Raw genomic sequence first — 16,538 nt, 5'->3', positions numbered from 1 at the left:
AGTTTCTCCACTGTCTTCACTGTTGAAGCTCATCCCTTCGGGAAGATGCAAACTTCTTTTATCAACATCGCCTGTAGTCCAGTCCAAGAGACCTCATAGCCTTCATTACAGGTCTTTCTCATTCTCCTTCGACACCTGGATGAAGTCTGAGAGGTTGCCTAGGTACTGAGATCACTGAAATTTCAGATTCCTCTGCAGAGACTGCACCCGGAGTGGCCCACCTGCTGTGGTCCACAAGCAGGATGCAGGAGGCCAAGAGGCTCGGATGCCAGGTCAGATGCTTGACTCATTCAGGCAGAGATATGGCTGGTAAAACCATCATATATAGGATGGCTCGGATGAAGGGAGCCATTGAGAAGGAGACAGGTGTGACATCAGCACGTTGAGGGATAAACTCAACAGTGTCAACAGGTCTGTTGTCACATGGGAGGTGGTTTACAACAGATTGGGGTGAGCCCATTTTCAGTAGAGTCATCGAGGTATGGGAAGACCGGTATTCCCAATCTCCACAGATGAGCTGTGCCCACAATCATCACCTTTGTAAATACTTGAGCTGCACTGGTAAGACCAAAGGGAAGCACAGAATTGAAAGTGCTTGTGGCCTACTTGAAACCTTGGAAAATGTCAGAGACTGCAGGACGGGAATGTGGAAGTATGTGTCCTGCAAGTGCATCACTACCATACAGTATCCTGAATCTACGGCAGACAGGACTTGGGCCAGGGAGATTATTTTGAACTTGCTCTTTCGAAGAATGAAGTTCACAGGGCAAAGATCTAGGATGGGACGAGGGTGTTTGCCCTTTTTAGACAACAGAACAAACAGTTCCGATCTCTGATGCAGGTACCCTCTCCCTCTATTGTTTCCCTGGCCAAGAAACCATGAACTTCGCATTGGAGTACAGAAAATACATCTTTCAGGAGGTGTTGCGGTGTGGGTGGCATATCTCATGATTAAACATGAGTAAAGAATATCCATGTTTCACAATCTGTAGCACAGTTTCATCTCACATGAATCTGGGACTGTATAAGGTGATCTGACCTATCTGCTAATTATGTGCCACTAAGGTAAAAGTAAAGTGGTTTTTCAGAGGCTGTAGTTGTGGGGGGTTGGGTGTTAGAGTTTAGGCAGCATATAGCCGCTCGGGGGCCGGGTGCTGTAGGCCTGCTCCCTGGATTCACCCGGAAAGGACTGGAAGGCCTGTTGCCGTCAAGTCAGGTATAGACGCTGCCTTTGCTGATATCCCCTTTGAAAGCCTCGAAAGTTGGGCTGCTGATGTAGAAACTGCCAAACAAGTTGAGCTAGGTTCAAAGAGTGAGCAGTGGCTTTAATCTCCTTAAATTTCTCCAAGAAGGATTCAGCTTTTGGAGCCATCAATTGGCATGTATATAAGGGACTGCAGCACGCCTAAAGAGAAGCACATGGAGTGAATCCAGGCGAGACGCTTCAGCTCTATGTAGACAGTCAGTCCTAACCAACCCTGAGTGAATGGTGTATTTCACTGTATCTTGCCATCCAAGATTAGACGTTATAAGATCATTCTGATGTCTTCCAGAACAACCGCAAGATGTCTGCTACCCTGTCCCACAATGTATGCGCGTACCTACCCAGGAGTCATGAAGTGTTAACTGAATGGGGGACAAGACTGATAATCGAGAACACTCGTTTTCCAAATGTCTCCATCCGTTTAGATTTCCTGTTGGGTGGCAGAAACAAGAAGGGATTCAGGTGGCTGGAGAATGCCTGTACTACTGAGATCTCCGGGTGCAGGATCAACAAAAAAAAAAAAAAAGCAGGGTCCCCTGGACAGACCTATGTCATCTTGCTACTTGCCTATTCACTGGAGGGCAAGATCCTGGATTTCAAATGGCAACAGAGATTTCTCAATAAACCTCTGCCATGACATCTGTTTTAACTTCTTGCATAGGCAAGTGGAGGTCCATAACTCTGCTGTCCTCCTAATCACTGTGGAGGAGGCGGCAGAGCCTTTGGTAGCCACTACCTGATTCAAGGAGGTTAGTCCTGTTTCTGGTGATGTATCCAGGCCACTGGCACCATGAAGATCGGCAAACAAATCACCGGTCCAGCCACCATCATCATCATCCTCCTCACCTTCACCTTAGGGGTATATTACCAGATTTATGCTGGCATAGTGGTGCATTCTTGGATGGGGTAGAGCCTCAGAATCCAAGAACAACTGGCTCCAGGTCCTGCATCGGTATCAGCCTCAATGCCCAGGCACGTGGCATCTGTTGTGGTGCCGCAATCGGTGAGTGTGGGGCTAGAGTCAGCAGTGCCGGGCTCGAGGTGGGGCGCAACCTTGACTGGAACTCGAACCGCATGGTCAGTGTCGAGAATGCACTTAATGAAATGGGCTCCAACTTACAACCACATTGGATCCTTGGGGTCAAAAGGCACTCCATAGAGATCCAGGGGCTACTAAATATCTAGATAAGGGCCTTCCTCATTTGACGCATTTAGTGGGCAGTGGCAGTCTGCTGGGTACCAGGGCCAGATGTAGCTTTTCAGGAGTCTGCTCCACATAATGGCTACAAGGCTTGGAGGTACCTGAGGCATTTGGCGACTCTGAAATGTGCCAGTGGCAGAGTGACAGCATGAGAAGTACCCGAACTCCATGACTGGGATCGCTTCAACCACTTCAGGAACAAGGGTGCATCTTCACCCTCTACCTCTTCTTTGTGATCTTATGGAGTTTGGCAACAGCGAGTTTGGATTCACACTTACAGAAAGCATTTCTGTTCTTTTTCGCACCTAAAGATCACAACTTAAGTTGTGAGAAGTGCAGAGGCACCAAAGGCAGACGTCTTAGGTGCAATCACCAAAATCTGTAGACAGCATACAACTTGAAACCTGTTTTTGGGACCTATCACCATACTGTAAACTGTGGGGTTTTCCTGATGGAAAAGGTCTGTCAGACAGACACACTGCTAGCTTCGGATTCACGTCGGAAGGTCCAAATAGTAAGGAACTGAGGGCAGCGCATGGACGTGGTCCATATACAGGATCCCCAATATCACATCCGAAGTGGGACAGAGCTGATATGGAGCAGCATGACGCCACCGACCAATGCACAAATTGTTTTAAAGTTTCCTGATCCATCTGACGAATGCTGTGATTCACAAGGTAGGGAATCTGCAGTTGGAAGTATCTATGAGAAGGAAAAAATCTGTAGATCATGGGAAACAAAACAGAAGAGTCCTGAAATAACAAGTAGCACAAAAAAGTCACATGAGAACAGTTTCAGTAACTCTCCCGTCTGACACACCAGAAAATGTAAATTTAAAATATTTAAAATAATTTCAGTTTAACATTGTGGAAATAAAACAAGTAATAGCACAGGCAATCATAGGCTTGGTGTTGAGTGGCATTATTTTGGCTTTATCAATGGTTTCCACAAAACGTGTTGATGAACCAAGCGGGCCATCAAAAAAAAAAAAAAGTGGCTGCAAACAAAAATATTTTCTACCCAACTATATTGTATGTGGATGTGCTCCCTGTGAAAGTGAATGTAGGCAATCACTGAAACAGGCAGAGTCGTTCATTGCCGCATGCTGTATCGTACAGCAAGAGAATAAGTGACAGACGCAATAAAAGATTAATAGAGGAAGAAAGCTGGCTGAAAGCACCCAAAAAAATATATTACGGGAGTAAAATCAAAAGGTCTTAACTAGTGTCAGATGTAAACCAAATGACAGTAGGTAAAAACATGTACTTACATAACAGGTTCACTACTAGAAAAAAATTATATTGCACCTTTTGCCCAAAAAACTTGGATGACACTTTTGTACCAAAAACCTGGCTAAGATCATGATTATGTTGTAGAAGGTTCTCATCACTGATTGGGGAAAAAAAAGGAAACTTGGTAAAACTGCCACTCAGACAAGGCATTGGTGCATGGGTAACCTCAAACAATCTCAAAAATCCTAGACAAAAAAAACTTCCTAAGCTTTTGAGAACCGTTTTAAAAACTAGGCAGGTTCCGCAGTATAGTGGCATTTATGTGCTTAGAGTAGAGCTTTAATCTCACCATCAGAACCACTCACATCTGTTGTGTAATGACCATGATGAAAATTATGGAAATAGAAAGTATGTGTTTATTAATCTCTGCCACCCCTTGTGAACAATTGTGGACTCTTCCGTAAATTACTCGCTTAATCTCTGCTCCTTTTTTTTAACACAGATATAGCAAAACGTAAATCAAATTAAACACTGACAGTAAGCATGTGATAAGAAAACAGTAAACCAATAATATTTTGATTTTACTGACGAAGGAGAGAACAACCAGTCTCCTAGTACAATCACAAAAGTACAGTGTAGTGAGAAAGTTATCAAAAGACATGAAAAAACAAGGAGGTCCTGATCTACATGGTGGTGTCCACAGATCAGCAATACACAGTTGTGTCTTTGAAGTGGGGATAAGCTTTTTGAGGCTCGCCTTTGAAGTGCACGAGTGTCCTGCCTTCCTCCCCTAGGATCCAGACTATATATAGGAGGTGTGGAGCCATTTATGTGGAGACAGGACACAGCCTACTTATTGTAAGTTGGGCTGGGCCCAGCCCCTCCCTCCCATTCTGCCAGTGATGGCCCACCCAGTCACACCCAAGCTCCCCTTAGTGTCTGGCTGTCTAAGAGGACTACACTAACCCCAACTGTGACCCACACCCAGTCATTTAACCCAGAGACACACTGCAGGCACCAAATGGCTAGACAAGAAGAACAAGTCACTTGTCGTCTAACGCCTTATCTGGTAGAGACTCTATATAGCTGCAGATTCCTTAACTTAGAATTATCCCCAGACATCAAACTATTTCTGGAATTTGTTTCGGGAGCAATACCTCTTGAAAGCTGGTAGGTGGCGTAATTGGGCTCTGGCATCTGTGCAGGAAGTGAAAGGTGCAGTGCCTATATAGGTACAAGCCCAGCACACTGAATCAGTCTCTTTTTGCTACTTTCCACACCAGGATCGTAGAGCCATGGAGAACACTGACCACTGGTGTAGAAAACAAAGGCCCTGAAAGGGGAATAGCCTTGACCCTAGAAATTTGTTTGCAGAGTAGGGAGGATGGCTGGGTCGGTAAGGAATCAGCTGCAAGATAATTTCTCTACCCATAAGGCATTACTAAAGGTAAGTAATGTGTTCATCTGATAGAGACTTTTAGCTGCAGATTCCTTACCTTAGAACAGATACCCAAGGTGGGTCTGCAAAACAGTTTCACAATTTAAAAAAAAAAAAAAAAAAAAAGCCTGCAGGACTGAATGGGCAAAGCCCCTGTCCCGACAGACCTGACTGTCCAAGCAGAAGTGCTTGGTGCACAGGTGCAGAGAAGCTTATGTAATGGCCTGGCAGATGTCTAGAATGAGAACCCCACGTGCTAACGCAGTGGTCGCAGCCTCGGCTCTGGTGGAATGGGCACGCAAACCTTCAGGGGATTGCTTCTTGGCCTGTTCATTGCAGATTTTAATACAGAACATGATCCATTGGGAAAGGGTCAATATCTGCCCAACCTTCACCTTCTTTGCTCAGATATACCACGCAAAGAGTTGTTGTCCACCCACAACTCTTTTGTGCGGTCAAGGTAGAACTACAAATCTCTTTTTGGGGCCAGTCAATAGTGTCGCTCCTCTCCCTTTGAGGAATGCAACAGAACATAAAAGGTAGGCAGGGTAAAGGATGGCCCATATGAAAGGAAGTGACATCTTTTGGCAAAACTGAAGCTCTAGTGCAACGAACCAGCTTGTCTATGAAGATGGTTAGGTAGGGAAGCTTAGATGACAAAGCTTAGAGTTTACGGACATACTGTGAAGATGCTATTGCCACTAGGAAGGCCGCCTTGATGGTAGGATGCCCGACAGGACAGTTGTGTAGTGGCTCAAAAGGAGAGCCCATCAGAAATGAGTACTAGATGAACAAGTTACTTATCTTTGGTAACCCCCTCCGCCCGCCAAGGGGGAACCGCCAGAAGACCGTACCGCGGTCGAAAGACCGCGGCGGTCATTCTGGGTTTCCCACTGGGCTGGCGGGCGACCGCCAAAAGGCCGCCCGCCAGCCCAGTGGGAAACAGCCTTCCCACGAGGACGCCGGCTCCGAATGGCGCCGGCGGAGTGGGAAGGTGCGACGGGTGCAGTGGCACCCGTCGCGTATTTCAGTGTCTGCATAGCAGACACTGAAATACATAGTGGGGCCCTCTTACGGGGGCCCCTGCAGTGCCCATGCCATTGGCAAGGGCACTGCAGGGGCCCCCAGGGGCCCCGCGGCACCCCCTACCGCCATCCTGTTCCTGGCGGGAGACCCGCCAGGAACAGGATGGCGGTAGGGGGTGTCAGAATCCCCATGGTGGCGGAGCGCGCTCCGCCGCCATGGAGGATTCTCAAGGGCAGCGGAAAGTCGGCGGGAGACCGCCGACTTTCCGTTTCTGGCCGCGGCTGAACCGCCGCGGTCAGAATGCCCAGCGGTGCACCGCCAGCCTGTTGGCGGTGCTACCGCGGTCATTCGCCCTGGCGGTTTTTACCGCCAGGGTTAGAATGACCACCTGTCTAGCCACAGATTCCTTGCAGTAGTGAAAAACGAATTTATGTATTTTTCAACACCAGGATATGTAAGTGTTCTTTTCAAACCAATGGTTTACAGGGTCCACAACATGCCAGGAAGTGTTCTCCTAGATACTCTAAACTAGGTCTTACTTTTCAATCAAAAATCTTCAAAAACATCAATTCTTCTAAAGATTTCCTGAGTGACCACTACTTTTCTTCTCAGGCACCACATAGCTTGGGAACGCTGATGATAATTCTTTGTATAACGGAACAGCATTTTTTTTTTTTTAAACTTCATTCAAATTTATTAGCTGTGTAGACACTTTCCCTTCACAGAGCATAAACCATTTTACCCAGGCACTTACCTGGCTCACTATTGAGTCTGCAGCTGTGAAGAAACTCCAAAGTGAAATAAACATCCACATCACAGAAGAACATCAGGACTTCCCCTTTCGGCCAAGCACGAGCTCCCACTTCCAGCCCACGGCCTCGGTTGAATTCTTCATTTAGTGAGATGAGGGTGTAGTTGCGAAAACTTGTTTTGCTGCAGACACATTGACACAATGAAAGTTATTCCAGATTATAAGCACCCCACGTTTCTGTACAGCAACAGTGGTTATACCCAAATCATTTGCCCATCATTTGAGGAAGGGAAAGCTTTCTCCATGTTTCCTGTTTCTTAGTGCACAAGGGTAAACAAGCTAGTTGCAAGCATTCACTCTTGAAAAAAAACTTTGCAAAGAGATACTCACAAATGCGCCTCCATTTCAGGAGCAAACTGATATTTAAATATTTGTCAAGGTCAGCATTTAGAAAGAAAAATAAATATGTTTTTATGCATTTACGGTAATAGCAACAAAGGCATATATAGATTTGAGCTAGAGTGCACATTCAAGGCTAGGCCGCACTCTTATTGCCTGCATGACTCCAGGCTCAACATTTCCAAACTATTTTTTATCTGCATCATACCCCAGCAAAAAATGGTAGGTGAGGGTTATGGCAGGAAACTGCTGTACTCATTGTGGAGAGAGAGAAGCTGATCTCAAGCAGTTGTTGCTGCTGCCCTGTGCTTGATCCTCTCAAGTTAGAAGTGGCTCGATTTCTAAGGGTAGTACTTAATTGCAAAATTATTTAAACACCCTCCCCCCCCACCCCCAAACCTCCAATTGGTACTGCTGGGTGTGGATGGTTATACTGAAATAGGGAGGTTGGGGGGGGGGGGGGGGGGGGGGGGTAATCTGAATTTATAGGCTTCTTAATGGCAATAAATGCGTATTTGTACTGCTGCTGCTTGGCTCAACCCGCTTCCACCCACTTCTGGCCAATGGCTAGTGCAACTGCTTTTGATAGTTCACTTGGACAACTTAAATAGAAGGAAGGGTAGGATGGGAAGGAAGATGGAAAGCGGATTTGGGGGCCATGGTAACATTAGGGGGAATCTCAGTTGACAGGGTAGCTCCAAAATAAAAGGTGTAGTATTTTATGACAAACTGACACTTATTGAAGTTCTCTCTCTCTGGTAGGCTTATATCCTGTTGTAAGGCTGGTAATATGTACTTTCTTTTACACCACCTCAGTGAATTAGGAGAGGAGAAAACGTGTTTATGGGATGTATAATTGCATTTATGTGATGTATAATAAATTATGCTCCAAATTTGTATGTGGCATATTGATTAGAAGTCTAGATTTTGCTTTATCTTTTTTTCTATGTGACATTGTGACATACTTATGTTTCTCTTGTGTATAAAATAAAACCTATATTTAAAAAAAGGCTAGTTTAAAGTTTAGTACAATACAATTCTGCTAAATTATGTTGAATCTGGTGTGAAAAAACTCTTCATCTTTTTACCAGAAAAAAAATACAAAGTCTAGCAACCGTGGTTGTGGTAAAATAATTAATGTATACAAAAAAGGCCTTTGAAAATATTCCTTAAAATTCAAATTGAACGCTTTAAACTTTGTCTTTTGCCTACACACTAAAAGTTCAACCATTATAATCTTCATCTGCTAGAAAGGTGTGTGTAATTTAAAAGCTGAATTTTAGACTGATACGAGACCCTGGCAAAATGTTAATTAAACCAGTGTATTTTTCATAATTTTCAGATTAGGCTTTTCACAGCATGAATCCACCTGGCATAAATGGGGTCTGCTCGGGTTAAATCCTGTTGCAATACCACCGAAACAATGCGAACGGACAGAAAGTGAGCGGTGACACCTAGTTGCACTTGTGTTTTTTCTTTTTAGTATAAAGTGCATCCTGGCGCCAAAAACAGACACTAGGGTGTATCATGCACAAAAGCTATAGAGCAAAATGCCAAATTTAAATTTCTTGACATTTTGCACAAATAGACAAGAGGAACTTACACAAAGTTTCCACAACCATATATTAAACATGTGCATCTAGGCTAGTGAGTTTAAAGTTCTGTTTAGTACATTACTAAAAATCCAGGGATCTGAGAAACGAAACAAGTGTCCTTTAGGATTGACTAAAGTTTGGAATGCAAAGGTGAAGTTATAAATGCAACTGAGAGAAGTCAACCACTGAAAGGTGAAGAACTCTGAAAAATGCCTTAACTTCTGTAGTAATATATTTGGTGTATACTTTATCATCCTTTTGAATATCATCCAGGTGCCACTACGGATCTGGAAACGTTTCCCCCCAGTAACAGCTCTCCGGCATCAGCAGGTGGTGCCAAGAAGTTTGTCACATTACAGCCAACCAAACTGTGATGATACTGGGACAAGTAAGACAGAACTTGGCACGCTGGAATCAGTTCCTACTACTCTTTCTACACACCAACAAGATGTGTGAAGAGGAACGGAGACAGCATCAATGAAGGTAACAAATGTAGTATATGAAATATTTGCATACCTTGGGTTCTTACTGATCATGGCACTCGTCAGTGGAGGAAGGGAGATGACAAGGAATCTGCAGTAAACTTTAGTATTAAACATAAATAGTGTTACAAAAAGGTAAGCAAATTTCTTCTGATGGATATTTTTTTACACAGATTCCTCACCTTATGAAAGAGTCCTAGAGCAACATCTTCCCAGGAAATGGGATAGAGTAATGCAGATTAATCAAAGATATCATGCAACACAAACTATTTCATCATTCCCCAGCACGGATATAATCTGTGAAGGGCATGACTAGAAGATCAGACTTCAATCCAAGTATGCAGGAAAATCTGTGGCCCAAAGGAAGGTGTTGTGGCAAAGGTTAATTGTCAAAACAGGACTGAATTATTTATTTTGCTGCTTGGATAACGTACATCAACTCTAAAGGGTTTTAAGGCAATGTTGATATCTGCTCTGAGGACAGTGCTGCTCTAGGCCCGAGTGTCAGTGTCATAAGCAGTGTTGAGTACAAGTGGTATGTTTGGGTACAACACCAAGGCCAAAGAAGGAGGAGACATGGAACTAGGAGTCTATTTCTTTGGAGCCACCAAAACACAGTGCAGCTGTCTGGTTTGCCTAAAACTTCTTTAGGACATTCAGCAAACTGGCCTAGGAATGCATTGTACTTGTTGCTTGCTATTGGCTTTGTGGTTCGTAGATCATTTTTTCTTGCTTTCCATTTGCTGGCCTTATTGGTTTTAGGCTGTCCAGCTTGATTCATACCTTCCATTGCTCAGACCTTATTAACAGTACCATTCAGGGTGCTCCCTTTCAGTAAACAGGCCTATAGATCTTTTTTTTATCATGTCATATCTGCTGTACATTCAAGGACCCAAGTCAAATGTCAAGCTCTGTGTTCTAAAGGCACTTGTTTGCTTTTCTAAGACTTCAAAGAGACAGGATTTATGTGACAATGTTGCAGGATACTACTATGGGATAGGAAAGAGTTTTTTTGTAGCACACAACATTCAAATGAACTGTGTAATTGTTTTTAGAATATATCAAAAGGATTATGTTACTTACCATGTAAGTATCTGTTTCTGGCATGTAATGCTGTAGATTCACATCCTATGCATACTTCTGCCATCTAGTGTTGGGTCCGGACATATACAAGTTGTTTTTCTTATAAGAAGTTGTAAGAGTCATGAGGTAAAGTGACCCCTTGCTCATGGTAATCAACTCCATTGTTAGATTGTTTTTCTGGCAGCCGGGTGACAATGGAGTGCAAATATAATGTTAGTAAGAGATGTCCATGCATGTGAAGTGTAATAAAGAATACTGCAACAGCCACAGGTGTCCAGGGAGGTGGATGGGCGCATGTAAATCTACACCACTACTTGCCACGAACAGATGCTTATAGGGCAAGTAACATAATCCGTTCATTGGCATGTGTAGCTGTAGATACACATGCTGTGCGTAGAATGTAAAGCAATCCCATCCCCAAAAGCAGTGGCTAACCCATGGGTGTTGCAGCTGTTTGAAAAAGAGTACGGAGCACAGCTTGTCCAAAATTAGCTTGTTGTCGTGCAAAGACATCCACACAATAATGTTTGGTAAATGTGGTTTATATTTATCAACCCTAGGTGTACTGATTTGACCATGTGGCTGCTTTGCAGATCTCACTAATTGATATGTTTCCCAAGAAAGCCATCGATGCACCTATTTTAAGAGCTGAGAGTGATTATCCATCTTCCTATACCTGCTTTAAATATAGCGTTACCTTTATGTGGAGGTGAAAAAGCCGCAAAAAGTTGTTTATTATTACAAACATCTTTACTTCTATTGATATAGTATAATAATGCTCTTTTGACATCTACGATAAGTAGAGCTTTTTCAGCAACTGAATCAGGTTGAGGAAAAAATACTGATAACTCAACCAATTCATTTAAGTGAAAAGTGGAAATCACTTTTGGAAGATATGTTGGATTAGTACGAAGTACTATCCTCTCCTTATGAATCTGGAAGAAAGGTTCTTCTAAGGTTAATGCCTCGATTTCACTCACATGTGTTAGTCAAGTGATAGCCACCAAAAAAGCTACTTTCCAACAAAGAAAGTGAATTGGACATTTATGTAAAGATTCAAATGGAGGTCCTACTTTGCTAAGCACAATAATAAGATTCCATGTTGGTGTTGGAGGCACTAAGGGTGGAACCACTATTTTAAGACCTTCCATTACTCCTTTAATGACTGGAATGTTGAATAGTGTTAAATGCTGCCTATTTCATGAGTAAGCTGCTAAATGCAACCATATTGAAGAATATGCTAGACCACAAGTTTGCAAGTACAACAAATAGCAAACAATATCTTGAATAGGTACATTAAATGGATCAATTAGTTTGTTTTGACAACAAATGACAAACCTTTTCCATTTAGCGGCTTAACATGCTCTGGTTGTGGGCTAGCATGCTTCCTTAAGAATGGTCACGCATTCAGGAAGTAAATGCAAATATCCAAACTCTAAGACCTCAGGAGTCAAATCGCAAGGTTGAGTTCCTTGGGATTTGGGTGTCTGATTTAGACTTTTCAACATCAGTATATTTTTTCATCTTCAAGAGTTTGGTCTACTTGTGGACCAAAAAGATATTTTTAATCAAAAGAGGAATTTAAAAGGGTTTGTTGTACTTCTGGTTTAAAACCTGAGATATGCAGCTTGCACAATTTCTTAATAGTACACATGTGATTATTCCCTGCTGTGTCTGCTGTATCAATGGCAGATTTGATACAGTTGTTAGAGATTAACTTGCCCTCCTGGTCAGGTTGTTGTCCCATCTTTTTAAATTCTTCTGGGAGATGTTGAATAAGATCTTCCATCTCATCCCAGTGTGCCCGGTCATATCTTGCTAATAGGGCTTGTGTTGGCAATTCTCCAGTGGTTTGCTGCTTGAACCCCCACCCTTTTTCCTGAAGCGTCAATAAGCTTTGACTCTTTATATGGAGGAGGTGCGTCCCCAGAAGTTTGAGAGTTATCTCCTTTATGAGCATTGGACACCACTAAAGAATCTGGTGAAATTTGTATTTTAACATAAGCAGAATCTGATGGGGCTTGTTTATATATATTTTTAAATCAACCCTAGGTGTACTTATTTAGGTGCGAACAGGGTCTTTAATACTTTCCTCTGTATGCTTAGTAATCCCTTTTATAATAGGGAGATATTGAAATGCCCTATTTGTGGAACAAAGGGTTTCAAATAGAAAATCATCTTCCATGGGGTCATTATGTAATAAAACCTCATGCTATGCAGCTGCTCTAGCTACCAGCTCATTAAAAGATGTAGTATCATCTAGTGGCGGTGGGTTTGCCGGATACAAATCAGGATCTGTGTCCCCTGGTGGGTCAATATCATATGTGTCCCAGGGATCTAATGGGGACTGTTGTGTATCATCATCCCTCCCTCGATTATCTATATAGGCGTGATTATGACCCTAATTGAGTATGATGTAGTAAATCCACCACCTCTGATTGTGTGTACCGTGGTGAAGGAGGTGGGATGGAGGAGATGGTGGTAAAGGTTGAGGTACTGGACTCATGGCAACGTCCTTCTTCCTTTTCTTCTGTGGAGGCGATTGTTCATTAGTATCCTCCTCAACTGAAGTCAGTGTCTTAGGATGGGCGAATTTTGCAACAATCTGACCAGTATTTGGTTAAATATGAATAGTCTTGTTTTGGATGGAGCTTTTCCGCCACTGTCTGTAAATTAGGCTCTAGCACCGAAACAGATGATTTCAATCCGAATGCAGACGCTTTCAGTAGCAAAGAATGTTTTGGCTTCGATGTTGAAAAACTTGATGCCGATGTTGTCATAGCCAAAGACAGCCTAGGCTGGGTAGGTGCCAACAGCTTGGAGGCTGTTTTGTATGAGGAGCCTTAAGGCTTGGCCTTTGGTGCCGAGCTGGAAGGTGGGGCATTCCTGGCAATTGTTCTGTGCCGACCATGGCCTTCTGGCAGTGGTGGCCCAATAGCCTTTGTCTCTGTTGCAGTAGCATGCATCTCCAGAATAAGGGGCTTTGCACTCACTGCGAGCTGCGCCGATGGCACCTGCTGTGACTGTACACCACTTTACTCTATACCATTACACTCTATGCCACTCTACACAACTCCACTCAACCCTGTACCACTCAACTCCAAAACAATCTACTGTATGCCAATGCACTGTACGCCGCTCTACACCACTCCACTCTATGCCAGTCTACTCTTAACCACTGCACTGTATTCTGCATCACTGTACTCTACGCCACTTTACCAACTGCACTGACACTGTTTTGCAACACAGCACTCTCCGCCACACTACACCACTGCACTCTAGTCTGAACCACTCTATGCTACTCTACACCACTCTATGCCACTGCACTCTATGCCACTCGACTCTACTCTGCGCCACTGCTCTGTGCCACACCACTCAGCACTGCTCTAAGCTATGCCACTGCAATATACAACGCTGCATTGCATACAGATGGATTCAATGCCACTGCACTCTACGCCTCTATACTCTAACTCTTTACGCCAATGCACTTACACCAGTCCACTCTACGCCACTCCAATGTATGCCACTCTACGCTGCTTCAGACTATGCCACTCCAATACACAACACTACGCCACTCCACTCTACTTGCTCTTAACCTTTTCACTCTGACACTCCACACCATGCCACTCTCTTCTACGCCACTAACCTTTAGCCATGCTGAACAGCAGCCACACTAGTGTACAAGAGGGCTAAAACTCATTGGCAAAGCCAATAACTCTTGCACAGGCGCGGCCTATTGGCTTTGCCAATCCTTGTTTTAATGTGAAGACGAATTCAACAATAAGGAAGAGCCCATCTTCATCGGACATGAGTTCCCAGCAGGATGCCATGAGGCCCAGCAGCCTCAGAGTCACTCTCACCGAAATCCAGGATAGAGAGTGAAACATCGGTACTCTAGCCACACGGGAGGCTAGGACAAAAATGCACTGTGCCAAGAACAGCTCCGATGAAAGGGAGCATCTGAAGGGGAGTCAAGTGTGACTTTGACACGATTATAGTGAACCCCAGCACATGCAGAAGGTCCGCTGTAGTCTGGAGGTGGGAGACGAAAGCCTGGATAAAGACTGCCTTGAGCAGCCAGACACCGAGACAGGGAAAGACTGGAAGCCCTGATCCGCACAAATAAGCTGCAACCACTGCCATCACCTTGGTGAGCACCCGAGGGGCGCTGGTAAGGCCAAAGGGGAGCATGGTGAACTTAAAGTGATCGTGGCCTACCAAGAACCACAAGTAATGTCTGTGTGCAGGCAGGACAGGAATATGAGTTCTGTGAGTCCAACACTACCATTCACTGTCCTTGGTCCAGGGCAGATAAAATCTGAGCCAACATGAGCATTTTGAACTTCCCCTTCTTGAGGAATAACTTGAGGGATCAAAGGTCTGGGATAGGGCAGAGGCCCTTTTCCTTTTTGGGTAACGGACAGTAGCAGGAGTAGCAACCACAACCTACTTCTGGCAGGGGAATCCTCTCTATGGCTCCGTTGACCAAGAGAACCGTAACTTCTTCTTGTAGAAGGAATAGGTGATCCAACGTCATCTGAACATGTGATGGTGGCATGGATGGAGGGGTAGTATCAAAGGGGAGGGAATACCCTCCTCGGGCTTCCTGCAAAACCCACCTGTCTGACGTGACTGATTGGTCCTTCGTAGGGAGTCAGACTAGGAAGGCTTTGAGGCTGCGGGGAGGGCTTGGCTGGCCATACCGCTGGTGCCCTGATCCACAGGGTCCGTGGATCTCACGCACTTGGCCATGAAGAAGCTCAGCAGCATGCACACCACAGTGGCTGGCTGGAAATGAACACTTTTTCAGGCCCTTTCCGTAGCTATGCAAGGGGCAAAGGCCTGACTGGGGAGGGACGAGGGACAGCCTCGAAGCCCAAGGAACTGGCTGTAGCATGAAAATCCTTAAAGTGGCTGTGCATCGGGTCGGTCTTGTCTTCAAAGAGATGGGTGCCATCAAAGGGCATGTTTATCAGAACAGCCTCAACATCCCCTAAAAACCAAGATGTCCTCAACCAGGCATGGCACTTTAGGGCCACTGTCGATGAAACCACTCTGCCCAGTGAATCAGTCATGTCCAATCCACAATGGATAGCGAACTTTGCTGCATCTCTCCCATCGACAACTGCCTGAGAGAGTACAGCCCGGCCCTCCCCTGGGACCTGTGGCAGCACTTGTGCAAGCGTATCCCACAACGTGCGGGAATAACGGTGTTCATGGGCTGCAATGCTAGGCTGGAGGAAGAAAAAAATAATTTTCTCCCAAGTGTATCCGACCTTTTGGATTACCTATCTGGGGGTGGGCAAGTGAAAGCGCCCTGGGTCTTGAATTGCATTATAAGTCAGTGATGGGAGCGGAGATATGTCATTCGGATAATGGAATCTCATTAGTGGAGCTCTAACTATGAGAGCCATGATGCCCTGACTATCTTTATAGAGGCATTGTGTGTACTAAGAAGTTGGTTTTGATGAAAGGGTGTAGTGTAGATGTAGAAAAACTCCTAAACACGATCTTAGGTTTTCTTCCAGAATCAATCACAAGGAGCCAGCCGTGGTGTTCCTAAATAATAGATGATGACGACACTGTGCACAAAAGCATGGTGCATTTGATCTGAAAATGATACACAAGTGATCCACACTGTGCCATGAAGAAATCATAGTAGACTATAGAATACCATTTCACAACACTGTGCAAAAAAGGTCCATTACGGCTACGTGGGACTGACCATTTGTTCAGTTAAACCACTACTCTGAAAAGAAATGGGATGCCCACTTTCAAAGTATACTTGCTGGATGGGAACCGATGGTTTGATAAACTTTCCTCTCAGTTAATGGGCTTCAGGGGGCTCTGTCTCGGTTGTACCTACCTAGCCACAGTTTCGAGGATGGACCTGACTGTGGAAAGCCCCTCCTTCCCAAAGTACACCACGGTAAGGTGGATCCTTTTGTCCTGATGAATGCACACATCCCTATAAAACATAGAATAGTCAATGTTACACTGTGCGCATATCAAATACATCACACCAACATATCCTAGGAAACACAAATAAAGAACTTACATATCCCAC

General features: G+C 44.4%; 1 protein-coding gene across 2 annotated transcripts in view; it reads right to left on the bottom strand.

Moving 5' to 3' along the window:
• Positions 1-16,538, bottom strand: part of CSGALNACT2 (chondroitin sulfate N-acetylgalactosaminyltransferase 2) — a 315,984-nt gene that overhangs the window by 111,064 nt on the left and 188,382 nt on the right. For both annotated transcript variants that reach the window (XM_069240198.1, XM_069240199.1), the window contains 2 exons: positions 16,338-16,439; positions 6,916-7,094 (listed from right to left, as the gene is read on the bottom strand). In XM_069240198.1, coding sequence (XP_069096299.1) covers positions 6,916-7,094; positions 16,338-16,439 — 281 coding nt within the window. The remainder of the gene's footprint in view (positions 1-6,915; positions 7,095-16,337; positions 16,440-16,538) is intronic.

The sequence above is a fragment of the Pleurodeles waltl genome, chromosome 6 (assembly GCF_031143425.1).
Source record: "Pleurodeles waltl isolate 20211129_DDA chromosome 6, aPleWal1.hap1.20221129, whole genome shotgun sequence".
NCBI classification, from domain to species: Eukaryota; Metazoa; Chordata; class Amphibia; order Caudata; family Salamandridae; genus Pleurodeles; species Pleurodeles waltl.
The sequence above is the reverse complement of the archived record's forward strand: the minus strand, read 5'-3'. Positions and strand labels throughout refer to the sequence as shown.